The following is a 20,284-nucleotide window of genomic DNA, read 5'->3' on the forward strand; positions in this document are numbered from 1 at the left end:
ATCCTGGTATATTGTGTCCCTAAATGTTGACACACCCGGGTATATCGTGACCCTTAATGTTCACACATCCTGGTACATCGTGACCCTAAATGTTCACACATCCTGGTACATCGTGACCTTAAATGTTCACACATCCTAGTATATCGTGTCTCTAAATGTTCACACATCCTGGTATATCGTGTCTCTAAATGTTCGCACATACATACATATTCAATTTGAAACAAAAGAATTGTTCTTACTAAATTGAACTATAAATACTAAAAGTGATTCAGAGAAAGCTGAAACAGTCCCACTTTTCCAATCGCGCCCTCCAGTGACAGTGCATTTGCCATCAGCTTTGTGTAGAACAGAGGGCGCATGACTCGTTTAAACAGAAACGTGAAACTGCCGTTTATTCTCAAAATAATTACATGTACGTCACTGATGTCTTAATAAAGTATATTTTAAATACACCAATATACTATATTTCATTTAACCAAATAAGGTTAGTGAAATAATTTTGCCGCCACAACGAATATACCGAGGTTCACGGGAGACACAGTTATAGACTTAGGGTCCTTTCTGGGATATGTGACAAATTATTGCGCACCTAGGGGGTCAGTATTAATTATGTTTACAAATGTAAATGTTATCTATTTACACCAATTTCTTTCCTTTATTTTAAATTTACAATGCCGATGTAATATTCATCCATTTAAAATTGTTTATATTTAAGTAAGATAAGTAAATGAAATTTGAATTTAAAAATAATTTACGATATTATATCTTTCATCCATCCATACCGTGATGTGATTTTATATTCATACAACCCTTGGTCAACGGACCAATCAGATTAACTGACAGCGTCGAAGCACCGATACAAGGCAGAATTTAATACGTCGAAAAACACTGTCAAGAAGTAAGCTGCTCTTTGATTGGCCAGACTATTCAGTCTTAAGTTTGGGTGGCCAATCAGAAATTTACTCTACATTTGCAGACAGTGTAATATGCAAATGACCTTCAGTTTGAAATGTGCTGTTCAGTTGTCTTCTTTAGTCTCCTTGCCAACGTTCTTTTTGTTGGTATTAATACCTTCAAGCTCTAGGTAAGTTTTGCAATCAGGCTCCGGAAACTTCGGTTTCTCTGTAACCTGTAAAATACGGAGTTCAATGCAAATTGATTTATTCAGAGTTCTTCACCAAAATAGCGCCCTCTAGCGATGAAGGCTGATGTGACGTAAATAAGTAAAAAGTCTGAAAGCAGTTCACAGTGATCTATAGTTTCCCGTCGATAAAAATGCTTCGACAGATTTCGTCGTTCTTCGTCGCTAGAGGGCATTACTTCCGGTAACGGAAGTTAGGATGGATGAAAGCCGCTGAAATAAAAATTTCAAGATTCCACAATGCAAAGGTCTATCGAAAATAAGCTACAATGTAATGTCCAATGTAATCATAGACCAATGTAGGCAACGCCACCTACCCTCAGTGCGAAGAAGAAAATAACCAGCACGGTGCAACTCGTGATGCCAAAGAGAAGAAACATCGTTCGTGCACCGTACAGATCGTAAAGTGCGCCACCAATAAGATTTCCAGCGAATGTGCCAAGACCCATGTGCATCATGTATAGAATTCCCTGAATGGTTGTCATGGAAACTGTAGGAACATCCGCAGCAAAATATGACGTAAGAGCTATGCTGATAGCTGCCGATGAGATACCTGTAGGACAAAAAATAATGACCGGATTCTATGATTCACTTTCCAAAATTGAGTTGTAATAGCTGATGTTCTACGATGGTAAAAAATAATGACGTCACTGATGTTTGAGGGCAGCATTCGTTTCAGGTAGTTATGCCATGACCACACTATCCGAATCAACACAACATTTAAAGCGGGAGGGTCGTCACCTGCGCAAGCGCGGGAATTGAGTCCAAAGCGACGATAACAACACACGCCAAAAACGCAAAGGCTCATGGGTAGACGTTTGCTTGTAAACAATGACTATGGCCATCTGACGCATGCGCAGGTGACGACTCCCCCGCTTTAATAAAAATTCAGGTGGGGTAGAATAAATGAAGATACTTATTTGTATCCAAACCACGCTTGTGTATGGTCATTCTAGTATAATAAAGACGAAAAAAACCTTCATTTTCAGTCGGGTTTCAATAACATACGATAATTTGATATGTAAAGGTGACATTTTCCAAACCGGAACACATCTTGCAAAGCATCATGGGTACAGGAAGTGATAATAGAATGTTCGTTACTAGTACCTTGTAAACACTCTCCCGGTAAGACGAACCAGGGGTTGTAAATTTGTGAATATATAATGAATCGTACAGTGTATCCGCCCAGACCGCACATTATGACCCATATGTGACCTATGACCTCTATGACGTCATGCACAAATATATACATAAGCACGTTGGAGGAGAGGCTGATGAAGCTCGCGATTCCCAGCAGTAAAGGTACCGCACCTGTAATAGTGAATATGACGTCAGTGTTTCCTGTTTATCGCGCGTGATTTAGAAAATACGTACGCGACCATATTGTTTAGAGTCCCTCTCGTCGAAATAGTAAAGTGTAACATATTTGTAACATATTTTAATCGATGCTAATGAAAAATTCGGACAAAGGGGACTATAGCAAATTATTATTTTTTTCTGCAATATTTTTGTGTAATTATAAAAATTATTACTTATGTGCATATGGAATACATTTCGTTGTGAATTATTTTTCATATATTTCTGAATTTTCTTGTTAAAATCAGTTGTTTTCAGACCCCCCCCCCCAAAAAAAAATTCACAATGTCGAAAACGGAATGTCTGATATGAAATATAATTTGTTATAATTTTTTCTTAATGTAGATTTCTTATTTTTAGGTTTAAATCAGTTGTCTCTCTAAAAAACTAAAAAAATTCACAATGCCGAAAACGGAAAGTCTTTCTCGTTGTGTTAAAACATTAAAAATCCTTTTATTATTTCGTAATTAGGAAATTGGAGCTGAGATTATATTTCAATTGATTTATATTTATATTCGCGGATTAGTATGTGACCTTTCGTACGGTAAGCCGTGAAATGTAAGAAGATAACTAATCAAAAGTAGTTCCGGTAAAATTATTTTTAAAGGTTGAACATAATTTTGAAGGTATACATGTATATTTAGACAGTGCTGGGTTGATAATTTTGGAGCTTTGTCACAATTAGAAATAATCAAATAATACTCATAAAATAATCTCCAACTGAAGGTTGAGCAATTCTAATGAAAAATTCGGACTAATTAACCGACGCGAAATACCTGCCTTATTATTGTTTGCTGTCACCCAGAATCAAGGTCATGATCGATGTTTTTAACTTGAGAAATAGTCAGCCAACTCCTCAAAAATAGTTCGATAAAATAGTAGTGTGCTTATATTCTAAGAATGTTATTACTGTTTTAATTCTGAAAGTCCAAAAACGCTCTGAATCACGGCTATTTGAAATCTCGTGCACGAGATTTCCACCCCCCCCCCAAAAAAAAATAAAAATCGTTCGATGAATACGTTATCTTCCGTCGCTACATGACGCGTGAGTTGAGCGTGAAGTCTTGCATTATAGCCGCCCCCTACATCCATCTTTTGTCTTCGATTTCGCGTACATATGTTAACTCATCGTGTCATACTGTCTGTACTGAGTAATAGTCAACATGCTCGCCACGCACAATGCTTTCATTGTCCTCGATAAAACAGAGGGCACAAACATTAATTGAAATATGGGTTATTTTACGTGTTGTGACAGCAGACGCTGAATTATCACTGATAAATTGCCTTAACATACTGTACTATTAGCGCGCCCTAACTACACGAATTATTTCATATTCACATTCATCAAATTGGCACACAAACGGAGGTGTTATACTGTTTCATCTGTCACAGGAAGTGACGCATTTCTGCGATTTCTGTGACGTATCACCGCGTATAAAATACAATGTATATTTATATGGATATATCCAGCTCAACTGGGTGTGATTGAAAGCAGAATACCGCGGAACCTTTCGGTAAAATTACTTACATTAAATTATAAGAAATATCATTCCATAAGGGACAGAACAATTTTTACAGTGGGGAAAATTGGGCGTCAAAACAAAAGCCTAAAACACAAACACAAAAACATGCGTATAACAAACCTGGACATTTTGGAAGTAAAATAAAATAATCATTACTAAAATATAAAAAGCATATCCCAACAGAAATATTGTCTTTCCCCAAAAAAGAGAACTGACAATGAACTAATTGTCAACATCCCATTTCGAACACCTGGCATCGCCATTACGTTCATTCGTATAGGGGTCACGGAAAGCTGTTTGATCTTCCCCTTTGAATGTCAATACGCCGACAAGATTCACTATGTCTGTGTGTCCAATGGATAACAAATGCGACCGCGCATTGCACGTATTCACACAACTTATTGTGACGTCAGGTATGTTTGTTTGTTAAATGATTACTCACCTAGATCCTCAAGGTACATGTACAGAAAGCTCACTATGACACCGTTACAAGCACCCATGAAAAATGACGTCAACAAGATGGACATATAATAAAATGACATGAGAAATGCAGCCACCGCTTTCAGACTATGAAGAGATTTAATCGGCATTACATGCTGGAAAAGAAAAAAATCTATGATTATTAATTGCGGATCTACAAAAAAACACGTTACGATAAACTTGAAGACTTTCCGTTTTCGACATTTCATTCAGCCTTTTTCAGGCATTGTTGCCTCCCTAAAAGAACGAAAGAATTTCACAATGTCGAAAACGGAAAGTCTTTATCGTAGTGTTAAAACAATTAAACTACATTTGATTATTACGTAATTAGGATATTGGAGCTGAGATTATATTTCAATTGATTGATATTTATATTCGCGGATTAGTATGTGATCTATTGAACGCTAAGCCGTGAAATGTAAGAAGATCACTTATCAAAAGTAGTTCCGGTAAAATTATTTTTAAAGGTTGAACATAATATTGAAGTTATACATGTATATTTAGACAGTGCTGGGTTTACGCTTTTGGAGCTGATTCGCAAGCGGGGCATATTAAAATATTAAAATAATGCGCAGAAAATAATCTTCAAAGCAGTGTGATGAATTTTTTTTTAAAACGATGCAGTTTAATTTACCGTGATTAAATTTTATAAAAACAGTAATTGGTCAGTTTATGTGAGATTTAAAACAATTTCATCATATTTGCTCTGTGTGCCTGGTTATGTATATTAGATTCTCAGCTTATGATTTACCGTTGGACAGAGAAGTTCAAACATAAATAGTATTGGTCCCTATGAGATCTTCCGACTCTATGATGTGTGTGTATCATCGTCACATCAAACTTAACCCATAATCAGATAAACACGTGAATTACACAGTGCGAACATTTATAGTTAAAACCAAATCTAAGCTATTTATGTTTGAAATTTCCGTGACTGATGGATCGAAACGGAGATCTTGAATACAAATTTTAATACAGTGCATACATTCAGGTGTACATCGGTGTTTTGGTGTCAGCGTGCAGCCACTGGACCGTGACTGGATGTAATTGCCACGAAAATGCTTCAATAATGACACGAATGTCAGGTCAATTTATTTGTTTATTTATTTTGTGAACTGGCATTTAGTACGATGGTTAGAGAGAGTTGCTGGTATGTGTTATCGGACGTACACGTGTTTTTGTTTATTTGTGTTTTCAAGTCAACAAGCGGGAAAAGGTGGGATATATTCTGATGAGGTGCTGAAGTGTTCGAGTTACGGACATGGAGTTATGAAAAACATCGAGTTAAAAAACTGACCACGCCCAAATTGTAACTCGATGTTCAATTAACAGTTTAACTTTCACATACTCATCCATATGACTTCAAATATTGGTTTTGTGCTAAATATGTCATATAATAGTACCACAATACCAATTGATCTCAGATTAAAATGGCCGCCAAAGTAACGTCAAAAGCGGGACGAGTCACGAGATTATTTTTTTTTCGTCAAATATTTGTCCATTCTTCGCCTGATTTATGTAACCATAACCAGAACCATTTGGATCAGTAAGCGCAATGACGAGAGAAAAAGGAACTCCATAATTTGCAAAACTAGTACAGTCTCATTCTCAACGAGATTTCGGAAGTCATTCGCCTCTAAGGTCATTTCTGATGTATCATTTTCCGAGTGTAACCTAGTAATATATTAGCTCCCAAATGGGCAGGAGCAGGCCATGGGACGTCACAATATCGCGAGAGTTAAACGATCGAGTCGATGATGCATTAATTATAGTAATACTGACGTGAACGAGGTTGGCCTCGTTTTCGTTGTCTTACCGTGTAGTCAAAACCCATTACGACCATGATAAGCGCCAGCACGTTCCATGCAATGGCGACGTAGAAAGCGATCTTGTAGTCTGTGTAGATCAGAGTATTTCCGCATTTCAACCAGTAAAACGTAACTATTTGGAGAAATACGCCGGTCACGAGTGACCTAAAAGGAAAAAATATGTCAAATCAAAAGTGAATTGTATAAGGTTATCAGAAATTTGCATGATCTCATGCGGAGACGTGCTGAACTCGTACATCGCGTGACGTGATATCGTGTATACAACAAGACGCATGCACACCGTGAGAAAAAGCAGCAAAGAATCTAGAGAGAAACACGCGTGATTTGTTCCAGAAATGTCACGTACCGGCTATTTTGAATACTCTGAAGATGATGCAAAAGGTGACATGGGGTGACATTACTAAGTCCGAATACATTTCATTGAGAAAACAGTGTTGATGTCGAACAATCCAATAAAATTCATAACGAAAGGCAACTAAACAGCTGTGTAATTGTGACTTTGTTCTTTAAATACTTATTCCCGCGGAAATCGATCCAGTTCAGTATGAGTAACGCGAAACTTTTTGTTTTGTTTTGTAATTTACTGAAAAAATATAATTGGCTTATCAAAGGCCGGGAAGATTACACCAACATGAAAGTGTCGTCAGGCTGGTAGCGCGTGTGATATGCAATATATTGTATATTTCTTGTATTATTTAGTACCATACGATAATAAAGTAATATACTCACATTACAGATGCCATTATTTCTTGCCATACAAGTTGGTGTCCAAGTTTATAAAAGTTTTCCTCGCCAAGATGACTCAGCGTCGCTGTCCCGCTCAAGCACAAATGCGCACTCGATAGCAACTCTCCAACTACGATTACAATCAACACGGTGACGAAAATGTGGTGTAGACTGGCTTTGTCGTACAGCCGTGAGGATTTCTCATAAAACCATCGGTCTTGTATGAGACCGTTAAATCCAACAGGCCATCTGCTGGCCTGAATTGTTCGAGAATGCGTTTCTCCAAATTCTACTATTTTGATATCAAGCTTCGCCCTATGTGAATTCCTCGGCGATAGCTTTGCTGCCAGATTATTATTATTTTCATTTCTGTAATGCTCGGCGTTTTTGTATTTAGGAATCAGCGATCGTTTGGATTTTGATTCATTTGCAAATGTGCCTGGAAAAGAAACGTCCTCCAAATGCAATGTATTAATGCGCGTATTGTTAACCGGTCGTGTTTGTATCCCTGCGCGGAATGTCACATTTTTTGTGTAGTTCGTGTGCCTCGACGTTTCTCCTGCACATTTCATGCTGTCCACCGATGGCAGAAATCCTATAAGAGCTGTCATGGCAAGAAGCGAGAGAAGGGAAATTATCAAAAATGTTTTCTGTTGTTGTATTTTATTCGCAGTTCCACATATTATAGGCCCGAAGATGAAACCTACTAACGCTCTCGCACCAATTATTATTCCAATTTCAAACCCAGTGAAGCCTAACTGTTTAAAATAAACACCGTAGTATGGAATAATGGCACCAAGTGCGCCCCCAATGCAGAGGTAGTAAAGTTTGTAGGGCAACAACCCCATAGATACATGCAACATGGCTGCCAGCGTTCGAGGTTTGTTTGTTGATTGTGTCGTATCTCCTAGTGGCTCATTTGCATTGCTGGCCTCCTGGACCTTCTCTTCCATGGTCGCAGACATCTTCAGAATAAAGGTTTGGTTTCAGTGACCAGCAACGTCATATTTTGTTACCTAGGAAAAAAAAATAAACAAATAAATGAAATTACATTCAATTTGTGTACGGTCAAAATACACGTAGGGCATATGAATTGTAAGAAAACGAATCAGGAAGATAGGGGGTCTAATAGTCACACCAGCAACTTTGTAGGTAACTAACTTAATAATGGTAGACAAGCCAGGCAAAATGAGAATCTGCATGATACAGAGAAGTCACTATTGTAAACAATTGTCTATGATGGTTGTAATAACTGGGTGGCTCGTCAGGTTGAATCTACGGAAAGTGGTTATATGGTGGTTAGTTAAAGCGGGGGAGTCGTCGCCTGCACCAGATGGCCATAGCGTGTCACAAATAAGCGTCTACCCATGAGCCTGTGCGTCTTTAGCATGCGTTGTTATTGTCGCTTGGGACTCAATTCAGTCACATAGACACAAGTAATAAAATACAATCAGGTTTTTATTACAAGTACGACCGTCACCGCATGCTTCCGGTCCCGTTGCAACTTACTAGTAAAATGACTAATTTCACTGATTTAGCATTTCAGGCATATTGGGTTGTATATATAGTGGGTTTTAAATTCACGGTTTTATTATTTAGATAATGTGTTTTATGCTCAATTTGACATATTCACTGGGTTTTAATTTAGCACATTTTCCAGCCAGCGAAATAAGCAAAATTAAAACCCAGTGAATAATTAACCCTTTTACAGTAAGCCATTATTGCAGAAAACGACACAAGATGACATGATATATAACCACGTGACCATATTATAAAGACATACGCACTGAGTTTACATCATGGATTATCCTATGTAACAGATTCTGTTAATACCCTCGGGGATATTAAATATGATATTAGAGTAAGCACACCTTGGAATTGTCTTGTTAGCATAGAGAATAGGAAAACCACGGTTTCATTTTTTTTATATCGTACGTGTGAAGTAGCCCTGCTTTCTTGGTGTTTTACGTTTTAGTATGGACACAGTTAGACACGTCACAGGATGCACAGTGCTTGACGTCTGTACACTACATGTTCTATCTGCAGCAGGTGGTTGTTTTGTTACCATGATATGGGCAATATGATGTTTATATGGAATGGCAACAGGTTTCAACATTACACGATTTTATATTGTAAAATGCATATTCATCGTAGTTAGTTTGGTGTCATTGACTTGTAAATTCACTGAATTGACGACTGAATATCGTTTGCGCACAAAAACAATAACTTCGGCATTTTTTCGAAAGTGAAATCATAATTTGAATCATACACGAGTTGTTAAGCACACTGCATTATTTACAATCAGCTGCTTTCAAACACAATTCAAGATAAATAGATTAAAAAAAATATAGAGAATATACCATCATATCAAACAAATCACAGTACCGTCGAATGTATACTAGAAATTGGGAAAAAAATAAGTTGTGCCTTAAACTGTCCAAAAAAAAAATCCAACACCATATATGTACTTGCATTGGTTGACCAATATTGTTGAATAACATTTACCAAATTAAATTAAATTAAATTAAATTAAATTAAATTAAATTAAATTAAATTAAATTAAATTAAATTAAATTAAATTAAATTAAATTAAATTAAATTAAATTAAATTAAATTAAATTAAATTAAATTAAATTAAATTAAATTAATATTTGTCTGATGTCGCACAATCGATTATACATATTGTCTTGTATTGTCAGATTGGGGTAGGGTCGCTAGGCTAGAATCTGGTTGGATCTGGCTGGGACACTGTAATCAAAATACTTTACTGGAGGTGAGATGGGAGGAACTTTACTGGAGGTGAGATGGGAGGAGAACGGACATGGCAAACTGGTATGAACACCAAATACGCCCCCGCCAGTAGATATTATGTTCAACAATAATCATACACATATCAAAATTCTCTTAAACACGTATTTTTTGAGGTATCTGCATCGCACAGGGACATTTAACGCATATGGCGAGACAACTAAATAGTGCTACCATTCCGTACCTCAGTGCTCACCCATATACCATCCATGTGGCAGCCGACTGCAAATCACGCGCTGCTCTCGAAAATAACACACATATCTCTGTTACCATCATACGTACCAGGCTTTGATAAATCGCATTTTGGACGGTTCAATTGATACTTCCGGTGTGCAATCAAAGAAAGACATACGTACTTAATCGATATTTCCTTTAAAATTTACACCTCTAATAGCAATAAATACTCGATAAATCCTTGCCAACGTGTCGGTGAAACCTGGGTCAGTTTCTGTCGAAGTACCACAGCTGTATAATGCTCGCTATTACTTCCGTTTGATTACACACGATGTCGGTGGATATAAATATATGAATAATATTCAAATATGCAAAGGACGGGTCAAAGGTCAAATCCTTCTGTGACAGTTGTTACAGGACTACCCAACGCAAAATAAAACAAATATCGAAAGAGATTCGCGTATCATATGACGTTAATAAACAACTTCTATGCGAAGTAAAATCAACTATTGCCAATTTTTTCATAAATTCTACTAGTAAATGGAAAATTATGTCATTTTGGTCAAAAATTATTATATATATTCTAGAAAAATATTTAAAGGTGTGCACAATTTCTGAATTTCTATGTACAATGCATGCAGTTACGATATGTAAATGTTGTAGCTACCAGTGATGTTTAAAGGGCGGTGGTCGTCGCGCTGCGCTTGTTCGATTTTCATGTAAACAGTGTATTAAAGGGCGGTGGTCGTCGTGCCGCGTCGTGTTCGATATGGAACTCATAGTGACGTATACAACGCGTGTTTGTTTACATGAAATTCGAAAACGCACTGCGCGACGACCACCGCCTTTTAATCAAAGACTAATTTCAGTGGCGCCTGATGTTCGTGTCTATGAGATCTCGTTAAAAGCGAGAAAGCCACGCACCCCGCACCCCCCCCCACCCAATTTAATTCTTTCTCGGCATGTCGCCATTGTTCCAAATACCATGGTTATATATCAGGGGAACGAGAATGGGAAACTATATAAGGGGCAAAAGCAAGTCTCGCGGTTCTCTCGCTCTCAACGAGATTTCGACGGCCGTTTGTGTGTGAGACCTATTGAGTCAGTAAAACGTGGACATGCAAGTTGTAATTATCACGTGGATTAAGTACCCAGCAATGCCGCATTCTAAGTAAGGTAAGCAGAAAACTGAGTAAGTAAGGCTGATGTACCATGCCATACATGCAACTTCGCACATATAACTTGAAATACATATATATCTAATATGATATTTTGAAAAGTTATTGTCAATGACAAGTCTCCTCCCAGTGTTTAGTGACATTAGCGCAAAATAATTATTTACACTCATGTGACAGACTTGATACAAAGTGGAGCCAGTTTTTGTGTGATCCCCTTTTTATTCTTCCCATGGTATTCTTAATACATTTCTAGCACGAAAAATCAGCCATTTTGAATCAGAATCTGAAACAGTTGCATGTGCGAATGTGTTACATGATGCACGTATGGACAAGTTAGCAAAACGACTTTAAAACAACATTCGTTTCAGACAAAATGGTCATCAGTCAGTCATTTTGAATCAATTCTGGGGGTAAATGGCGTGCACCAATTACATGACACAATGTGGAGCTAGTTTAGTTGTGTGATTTCCTTTCTTTATTCTATGATATTCATAATGCATTTGTAACATGAAAATGACCATCACTCATCTTGAATCAATTTCTGAAACAGTTGCATATGCAAATGTGTAAATATGAACATGACCAGTCCAATATGACTTCAAAACACAATGGCCATCAGTCACACCATTTTACTTGAATCAAATCTTGAGGAAAAATTACGTGCATCAATGACCCATTAGTTTGATGGACATAAACACTTTGAACGAAATATGTTCATGTCATGACTGAGATCCGGTTCCGAAATGGCAGAAGTGCTTGATTTTGATAAACTGTATTCACTAAAATGACCGTCCATCGGCCATCTTGAATTGGACCATGATGTGATGTGTGTTTTGATGAAATCCACCCAAGTGTGTTTGAGATACAGGTATTGACGGACGGACGCACGCACGCACGCACGCACGCACGCACGCACGGAGGTAAAATTATAAGTCCCCGTTGTCGAACTGCTGTATGATACACGACTACCATCCAACGTGGAATACCCTCAACGATAATCCGCCTAAAGGTTCTTCTACCTTACGATGGGTCTCCACTGAATTTATATAAAACTCGAACCTTTTCCAGACTATTTTATGAAATTAAAAATTATTGTTTTCTATAAATCACTAACATTTCGAGAAATACAAAATTTCATGTTAAATGTGCGACACTTACGTTCAGAGCGTATCAGGGGTAAATCTTCTTTCTCTCGGGTTCTCCACACTTGTCAGGGGGGGGGGGAACTCGTCTCGTCTCTATACCTCGTCCCCTTGAGGTACGGGATCGGGAAAGTCACTTTAACTTTAGAGTCAAATAAGGCACACACAACGAAATACGTTTCAGCTCTCGTCTTAGTCGGTCAATCGAGCACTCTATCAGACACAGCGCCCTGGGGAAAAGTTCCCCAAGACTCTCGCAAGGCTGACCCAAGACTAGCCCAAGACTGGACTGCCTCAAGGCTCGCTCCTGGACTCTCTCGGACTTTCGACTGCCCAGGACTGCACTCGACTGCGTCTGTCGTGGAGTATTCGCCAAGACCAGCTCAAACTCTCTTTATTCATTTTCAAAACTCTAACCAATTACAAAGCAGTAAAAAGACTCTAGGGCGTAACCTTCAATCATAAAGCCAATCACACTAAGTACTGAATACGTCATATCTTTTGATTAATCGTTCACTACATTAATAACTACGGATGTCAGAATAGCGACGGTATCTTGTAATTAGTTCCAAATCACTGCGCCAAGTTCCGTCCAAAACTTCAAATAGACCTAAACGATGACAGACATAACACAGCAATTCGCTAATAATCAGCTAATTAAGTCAGTTAACAGATACGCGAAAACAAATTCATGACACATCCCTTCACCCAAACTGAGATTGTGCCTCCCGGCATAACACGTTCATAAATCAAAGATACCGTCCTCTACTCATCGTCATACAGGTTAAATACAATACTAATAAAAGGAATAAATCAAAAAGAGAAAAACACACTAATTAAGTACAATGATTATAAAGTCTAAATACAATGGTTATAAAGTCACAAATATCAACGGTTATAAATCAAAAACAAGGGAAAGCCTACCAAACGACTCACTTTTCTCAAAACGGTTCGCTGAGGTAACCCGTCGCTGCACTGTCTCTATTACTAAGGTTACAAACTCTATATCAAAAGGTCAAAAAAACTAAGGCGTGGCGGTGTAACCATGCGATCAGCCAATCGCTGCAGTCGACAGCATGATCACGTGATTACCAGGGATGCGTCTCTCGGTTAAAGCATTGCAAAGCGGTAACTAATAAACAATGAATAAAAAGCTATTAATCAAACTCCTGTCATATACGCTTATAAACTTCAACTGAACTCACAATTCGTTAATCTAAACAAAAGTCATACGGCGTGGAAACAGAATGCAAAGACAAATTCGCTTTCATAATACATTACTCCTCTGGCAAAATGACGGAAAAGACTAAAACGATATACACTACTGAGTTACATATAATCCTGTCAATCATGAACAAAAGCTTGCGATATCAAACAATACGTCTATAAGCGCACCAAACTCTCATCTCAAAAAGACATTAAAAAACGTTACAAAGGCGCTCTCAACTCAAAAAGCGTCAGAAGTATTCCGGAAACAACACGTAAACAAAAACAACTCTTAAAACGTCGGTATCTCTGTACTCGACAAATCTCAAAACTCTGAAAAACTCATTGGGGCATTACTTTCCCCATCATATTCCGTACTCATAAACTCATTAAAACTCCATAAACTTCACAAAACTCAAAACACTGTGTTGCAAATACTTGTCCACTGAGGCGCGCTTAAATCGTTATAAAAAGGACCTCGCACGTCACTAAATATCACTTCGAAACAAAGATCTGGGCGCTTACATACATACAATTCGACATCACAAAAAAAAGGTAAGAAAAAAGATAGAAAAAGCAAACAATACATTACATTACTAAGCAATAGGGTTAGGGTTCTGGAAAAGAGTTCAACGTCCTTGAGTTACACAGTGTCCTTTACAGTGTCCAGCGAGCGATTCTCTAAGCAATACACAGATAGCTAAAGTCAAAGTCTATAAGCGTCTCTTCTCTTGTCGCGTTATTCTGGGTCGTTCTTTCATCTTCTTCTTGTCTTTAATGTCGCTCAATTCTTAATTATACAGTTCTATCCGGTACTCATCCTTCATAAGGGGTTCAGAGGTCTTCATCTCTTCAGCGTCGTTCATCGGTGCCATACTGTTAACGGTGTTAGTCGTCGAGCGCGGTTTCGTCTCTGCCATCGAGCCAGTTAGTTCGGTTCACAAGAAAGACACATCTTCGCCATTCACTTTTCTTCACAGGATGTCAATGTGTGTTAAACACCTGCCCGGGTTCTCCACCACGTATCAGGGGTAAATCTTCTTTCTCTCGGGTTCTCCACACTTGTCAGGGGGGGGGGGGAACTCGTCTCGTCTCTATACCTCGTCCCCTTGAGGTACGGGATCGGGAAAGTCACTTTAACTTTAGAGTCAAATAAGGCACACACAACGAAATACGTTTCAGCTCTCGTCTTAGTCGGTCAATCGAGCACTCTATCAGACACAGCGCCCTGGGGAAAAGTTCCCCAAGACTCTCGCAAGGCTGACCCAAGACTAGCCCAAGACTGGACTGCCTCAAGGCTCGCTCCTGGACTCTCTCGGACTTTCGACTGCCCAGGACTGCACTCGACTGCGTCTGTCGTGGAGTATTCGCCAAGACCAGCTCAAACTCTCTTTATTCATTTTCAAAACTCTAACCAATTACAAAGCAGTAAAAAGACTCTAGGGCGTAACCTTCAATCATAAAGCCAATCACACTAAGTACTGAATACGTCATATCTTTTGATTAATCGTTCACTACATTAATAACTACGGATGTCAGAATAGCGACGGTATCTTGTAATTAGTTCCAAATCACTGCGCCAAGTTCCGTCCAAAACTTCAAATAGACCTAAACGATGAGGGACATAACACAGCAATTCGCTAATAATCAGCTAATTAAGTCAGTTAACAGATACGCGAAAACAAATTCATGACACAATTTAACGTTATATATATATATATTATGCCAGGGCGTACACAGCTATGCTATTAACATAATGTAGAATGTGAATCTATTTAAAACAATAATTTTATTTTTTTGGTGATTGTATGAATCTCATGATATCAACCAACGTGAATAGAAAATAAATCACAGTCGTATTACGAACATAAAAAGACGTGATTCAACCACACACTGCCGGGGCACAACAACTTGCCACTATAAGCATACTTGCCGCCCCAGAAAACCCAGAATAACTAGGCCTCGACCTTTAGTGATTAGATCGACATGCGCACACCGAATGCCTGACGTCACAAATATATAAAGCCGAGAGGATTCATGGTCAGGGCGACCTTATTTGTATCGCATTATAAATCGGAGGATTTACAAATAAGGTCACGTGTTCAGCAGTCACGTGCCTACTGCAATATTTGGAAATACGGGCACATTGAATTGACATGTATTACTACATTATGCATCACTGGCCCGGATGTAGACGATATATTTGATATTAGTCTTTTAGAACACGTGGAGCAGAACATATATAACTGAAACAAGAGAACTGGTGATGGTTGTGAACCATAACTGCCTCAGCACAACGGCTGTTGTGTAATACCGGGAAACGAAATGTATTGTAGTGTTACCTCTGTATAATTTACAATATATCTGCATTAACCTCCACTATTAAGGACAATATGGGAGTAGAAGCAAGGCTACGCAAATTTTGCGAAATAGTAGTTAATTAAAATTACCAGACATTGTGGGATATAAAGAAGTGGCCTATTAGCCCATGAAACATACTTGCACATATCCATACATGTCTTATTGTGTGGGGGAAAGCTGTCATGTACACAATCATAATAACTGGAAATGGTTTCACAACAGAAAAAAAATGTTATTGCTGTAAATAAATATAACATTAAAAACTGAAATTTAGAAAAACTATGAACAAAAAATAATGAAAGTCTGTGATTTTCTGTACAGTTTCCATGAAATTATTAACCGAACCATAACATTTATAAAAAGCACAGTGTTGAGATTCACTTCGAGTATATCAGAAATATAATATTACAATTGCATACGAGTCGTCAAAACGTACAGTTTGGTGACATAATTCAAATGTTGTATAGTTCAATATACATACAACCACCCATGTACTAGAACATTTAGACAATAAATCCCTCTTTCACACTGTGCAAATACAAACAAGACATTAAACTTTCCTGACAGTAACATGTAAGCGTTGTATAAACCCGAATGAAAAGTCTTGAGTCACGGCGAATACTTCTATCGAGTAGCCCATTTAAAAATCTCTTCAATTATCCAAGGCCAATCACTAATGTGCGGGATCATTAATTAAATAATATTAATTTTATTAACACTTGCACATTCCCCGGAGGAATTGGCAATGGATACAAATGTTTAAGAAAAAATAAACGGTTAAAAAATTAAATAAATAAAATAAAATAAAAACATACAAAAAACTAAGCTAATACATTACTGTAACAGAGAAAGAAAATATTAAAACTAAATTATTATACAATAAAAAGATAGAAAAAATGCAAAACTTAACTGGAAAAGAAAATTGTCACTGGGGTTGCTGTCTTATTTCAAAACACTTCTTTAGGTACCTTGCTACAGGGAGTGTTAGATCACTGTTGTTTAGCAAGACTATGAATTGTGTCTTTGGTGACAAATTTTGGTTTTTGCCATTTCAAATAAGACATTTCTATCGGGGGTATAACTTTTGCATGACATCATTAGGTGATACTCATCTTCTACTTGATTCTGATCACAAAGGTTGCATAATCTATTAGCAAGGGGTATTCCGTTGTGTCTGTCAGTCTCAGTTTTCAAGTTATGGTCACTGAGGCGGAATTATTTAAATGTTGGTGCATCTCAATATTTTGCAGGGTAGGTTTCAAAAGCAAAATGTTTTTTTTTTAATTCTCTGTATGTTCTTAATTTATTTATATTTCATTTTGTTTTGATTGATTGTCGCTTTGTAATTCACTTTTCCAAGTTGATATAAATTATGTTTGTACAATGTATATTTTTATTAATTTGTCCTAATTGCCTTGCTGTTAGAATTTCATTGTTGTCAACCAGGTTAGACTGGTTGATGATATTCAAAAGGGAGTCTACCATTTACTATTAATTTCTTAATATTAATAATTTACTATTAAACTCGAAAACATCGTAATGTTATTACTTCCACACCAGGTAACACCAATTAAACCAACATCAATTTAGAATTACTGTGGCCAATGACATTGAAATTTGCTCTTCCAAAAAGCAGCAGTTTCCCTCTTCTAATAATCAAAACTACCCTTGATAGCCTGGAGAATTATGTCCATTGTTTCACAACGACTGTCCCAAGAGATTTTCGTCTTCTCAATTTCTCAAGATAAACATCCCAGGGTTGTTTTGTTTACTAGAAGGAAATGTCCTTTGACAGCATTTCTTGAATTAATTTCCATTGCACAAAAAGCAGCAAATACTGTTACTGAAGCACAGAATTGGCATGAATTGTTTCCCCGGCCATTCACGCAAACTGCAAATCAAGCCATTTGCCGCATCCATAGTTGTTGACAGCCGATGGATGATGATGGATGTATTGTGACGTATTTTGACCTCCGGATTCTGACCTTGCATTCTTGCCACATTTACTGCCCTTTCATACCCGTTCAATTTCCTTTCATTATTTCATATTTAAAACCAGCCTTTATTTCACAGTCACTCTAGTTTTCATTTTTCTAAAATTATCTTACTGATCAAAAAACTGTTCACTCCCATCATGCAATCTCCCATAGTACTTCCGCAGACACAGCGGCGATCGCCAACATATCTACAAATAACCTCGCTCTCAGGAGCTGAGTAATAAGCACACACAATACACTTTCCTAATATAGGTAGCGCCCTCTTGCAGCAAAGCGCTTCCGTTACGTCAAAAGACGTAGAGTTATGTCATGTCGTTGAAATGGACGTCTGTGTTCGGTTTTGTAGTTGTTCTTTATTTAGAATATAGTAAATATAAACGAATATAGTAAATATGATTGGCGGAAATTTGGAAGACGATTTCATTAATTATTGCACGACTATCAACGATCGAGCCTGAACAAGATAGAGAATTTCATTATTACGTAACAGAAAATTCAACAATGTCATTTGAACACACGCTTTCTCAAGCGCAAGAAAATATCAGTATTCTAAAAATAAATAGTTTAGCTTAGAATCACTAGAGCTCAGTTTTCAATCTAACGGTGACGTATTCACAGCGCCGATATATGGTGTGTAAAATACAGCAGATACGCTTATACCTGAAATGTCATTTTTCTCATTCAGCCCTTGATTGAAAAGATGCATACATAAATAATCGGGGCGGGGAAGAGGTTACCAAATCCTCGAATAAAATAGACACTCATTTTGTTGTGGTTTTTTTGAAAGCATATACCAGTTTATGGCGGACAGGGATTAGTTTGAATCGGTACTTAACTCTTAATGTATGTAAGCATGTTTTGCTGAAAATCGCGTTTTTTAATTATTTTGCGACGAAAATTTTAAATTGTCACCGATACTTCCTCGCTGACTGATCGATAACTTATGCGTGATGTGGGATGGCCGCAGTGTTTAGCCGTGGGTATTGAGCAGTGCGACACATGGAGACAATATTGTCAATATTAGATATAACGTAATACAATGTAATTTCGAATTGCCCGGTGACCGGTGGAGAAGAATAAAATAAATTACGCTGTGATAACGAATGAGCAATGGAGGCTAGGTACAAAAAATACGTAGTTAAAATATCGTAAACTGCTGTCATTTAACCTGGGTGATACGAAAACAACAACGGATTAAATTTACGTTCGTTTTACCTGATAGCGAATATATCCGCGACGTACCAATCCCAAAAATAACACGGACCCTTTACCGAGTCAATCGTGGTCGAAGTGGACGTCGCATACATTTACGATACTACGGATAACCTCGTGGTCTCATCGGTGACCGTTCTATTCGGATGAGAGTGTGGAAACATGGGTGCGGCTCGAAGTGAGCGGTGCGTCGCGGGTGATCCAGTGATACCTGCAACGCTTGGATATGTTAGGGCGGTTTTGTGATTTTACTATGCGTTTCGTGACGTCACCCACCACCAGCTGTATTTAATGTCAAATATAGAAAAATCGACGTATTTATCGCAGTGACAGTAGGTCGTGCAATGTCATCCAACAGCCAATGGTATTCAACGTATGACTGTCATATAATGAGTTTCTGCTTTACACACGCACAGTGTGTGGCAATCGAACAGTGTTTCATATTGTTAAATCTTTGCCTCAAAATACCAGCATATTCCTGCATTTAAAAAAAAAACACACAAAAATTATAACATCAAACTGGCCTGTTCGGCACGGGTTTGACGATCATTATATTGTCTCCATAACAATAAATCGAAACAGTCCGCGTGTTGTTTTTATTTATAGCTCTTACGGCCATAAATAACAAAAAGTTCTTCGTTGTAGCAAATACATATTATCTCTTAATAACGAGTTATGAAAAATAATACTTTCTAGTGGAATAAAATATTCATTATTTCGAGATATTTTTAATATATGATATTGGCGGCAGGAGTAGTCGGGGAGATCGGCAGACGACCATACAACATTTTTATCATGCCGTTTTACCAACACGAAAAGTGGGCGATTGACAAACGAGCACATACCTCATCCGAAATGGCGGGAAATCGGCAGACGACCACGCAGACAAAACCGGATTCATGCCACTTTTGCCGATAGAAGTAGCAGACGATCGACAGATAATCATACAATGTCTGAGCTATTCTACTTAATAATTGTGGAACTATATATGCGTATGGTTATGAGAAATATTTTTGTTTCAAGATATAATTAAGTCATTTTATCTCAAGGAATGGACATCTTTTGAATTTTATTGTTATCTGTTTTTTTTACATTGTACAATTTCTGTTTTGTTTGTAATTATTTTGTCTATTTTCACCATTCTAATGGAT

General features: G+C 37.6%; 1 protein-coding gene across 2 annotated transcripts; it reads right to left on the reverse strand.

Moving 5' to 3' along the window:
* Positions 1-365: 365 nt before the first annotated feature.
* Positions 366-19,368, reverse strand: LOC102804054 (major facilitator superfamily domain-containing protein 6-like). 2 transcript variants are annotated; one of them, XM_085494565.1, is made up of 7 exons: positions 19,137-19,368; positions 7,059-8,071; positions 6,317-6,473; positions 4,463-4,616; positions 2,249-2,452; positions 1,459-1,694; positions 366-1,129 (listed from the first exon to the last, which is right to left on the reverse strand). In XM_085494565.1, the coding sequence occupies exons 2-7, from the start codon at positions 8,018-8,020 to the stop codon at positions 1,019-1,021; spliced, it is 1,824 nt and encodes a 607-aa protein (XP_085350691.1). In that variant the 5' UTR covers positions 8,021-8,071; positions 19,137-19,368; the 3' UTR covers positions 366-1,018. The 2 variants fall into 2 exon arrangements, with proteins under 2 accessions (XP_085350691.1, XP_085350692.1); XM_085494566.1 differs by lacking the exon at positions 19,137-19,368 and adding an exon at positions 10,048-10,085.
* Between the last annotated feature and the right edge of the window lie 916 nt (positions 19,369-20,284).

Source organism: Saccoglossus kowalevskii, chromosome 20, assembly GCF_978046115.1.
Source record: "Saccoglossus kowalevskii chromosome 20, keSacKowa6.1, whole genome shotgun sequence".
Taxonomy (NCBI): Eukaryota; Metazoa; Hemichordata; class Enteropneusta; family Harrimaniidae; genus Saccoglossus; species Saccoglossus kowalevskii.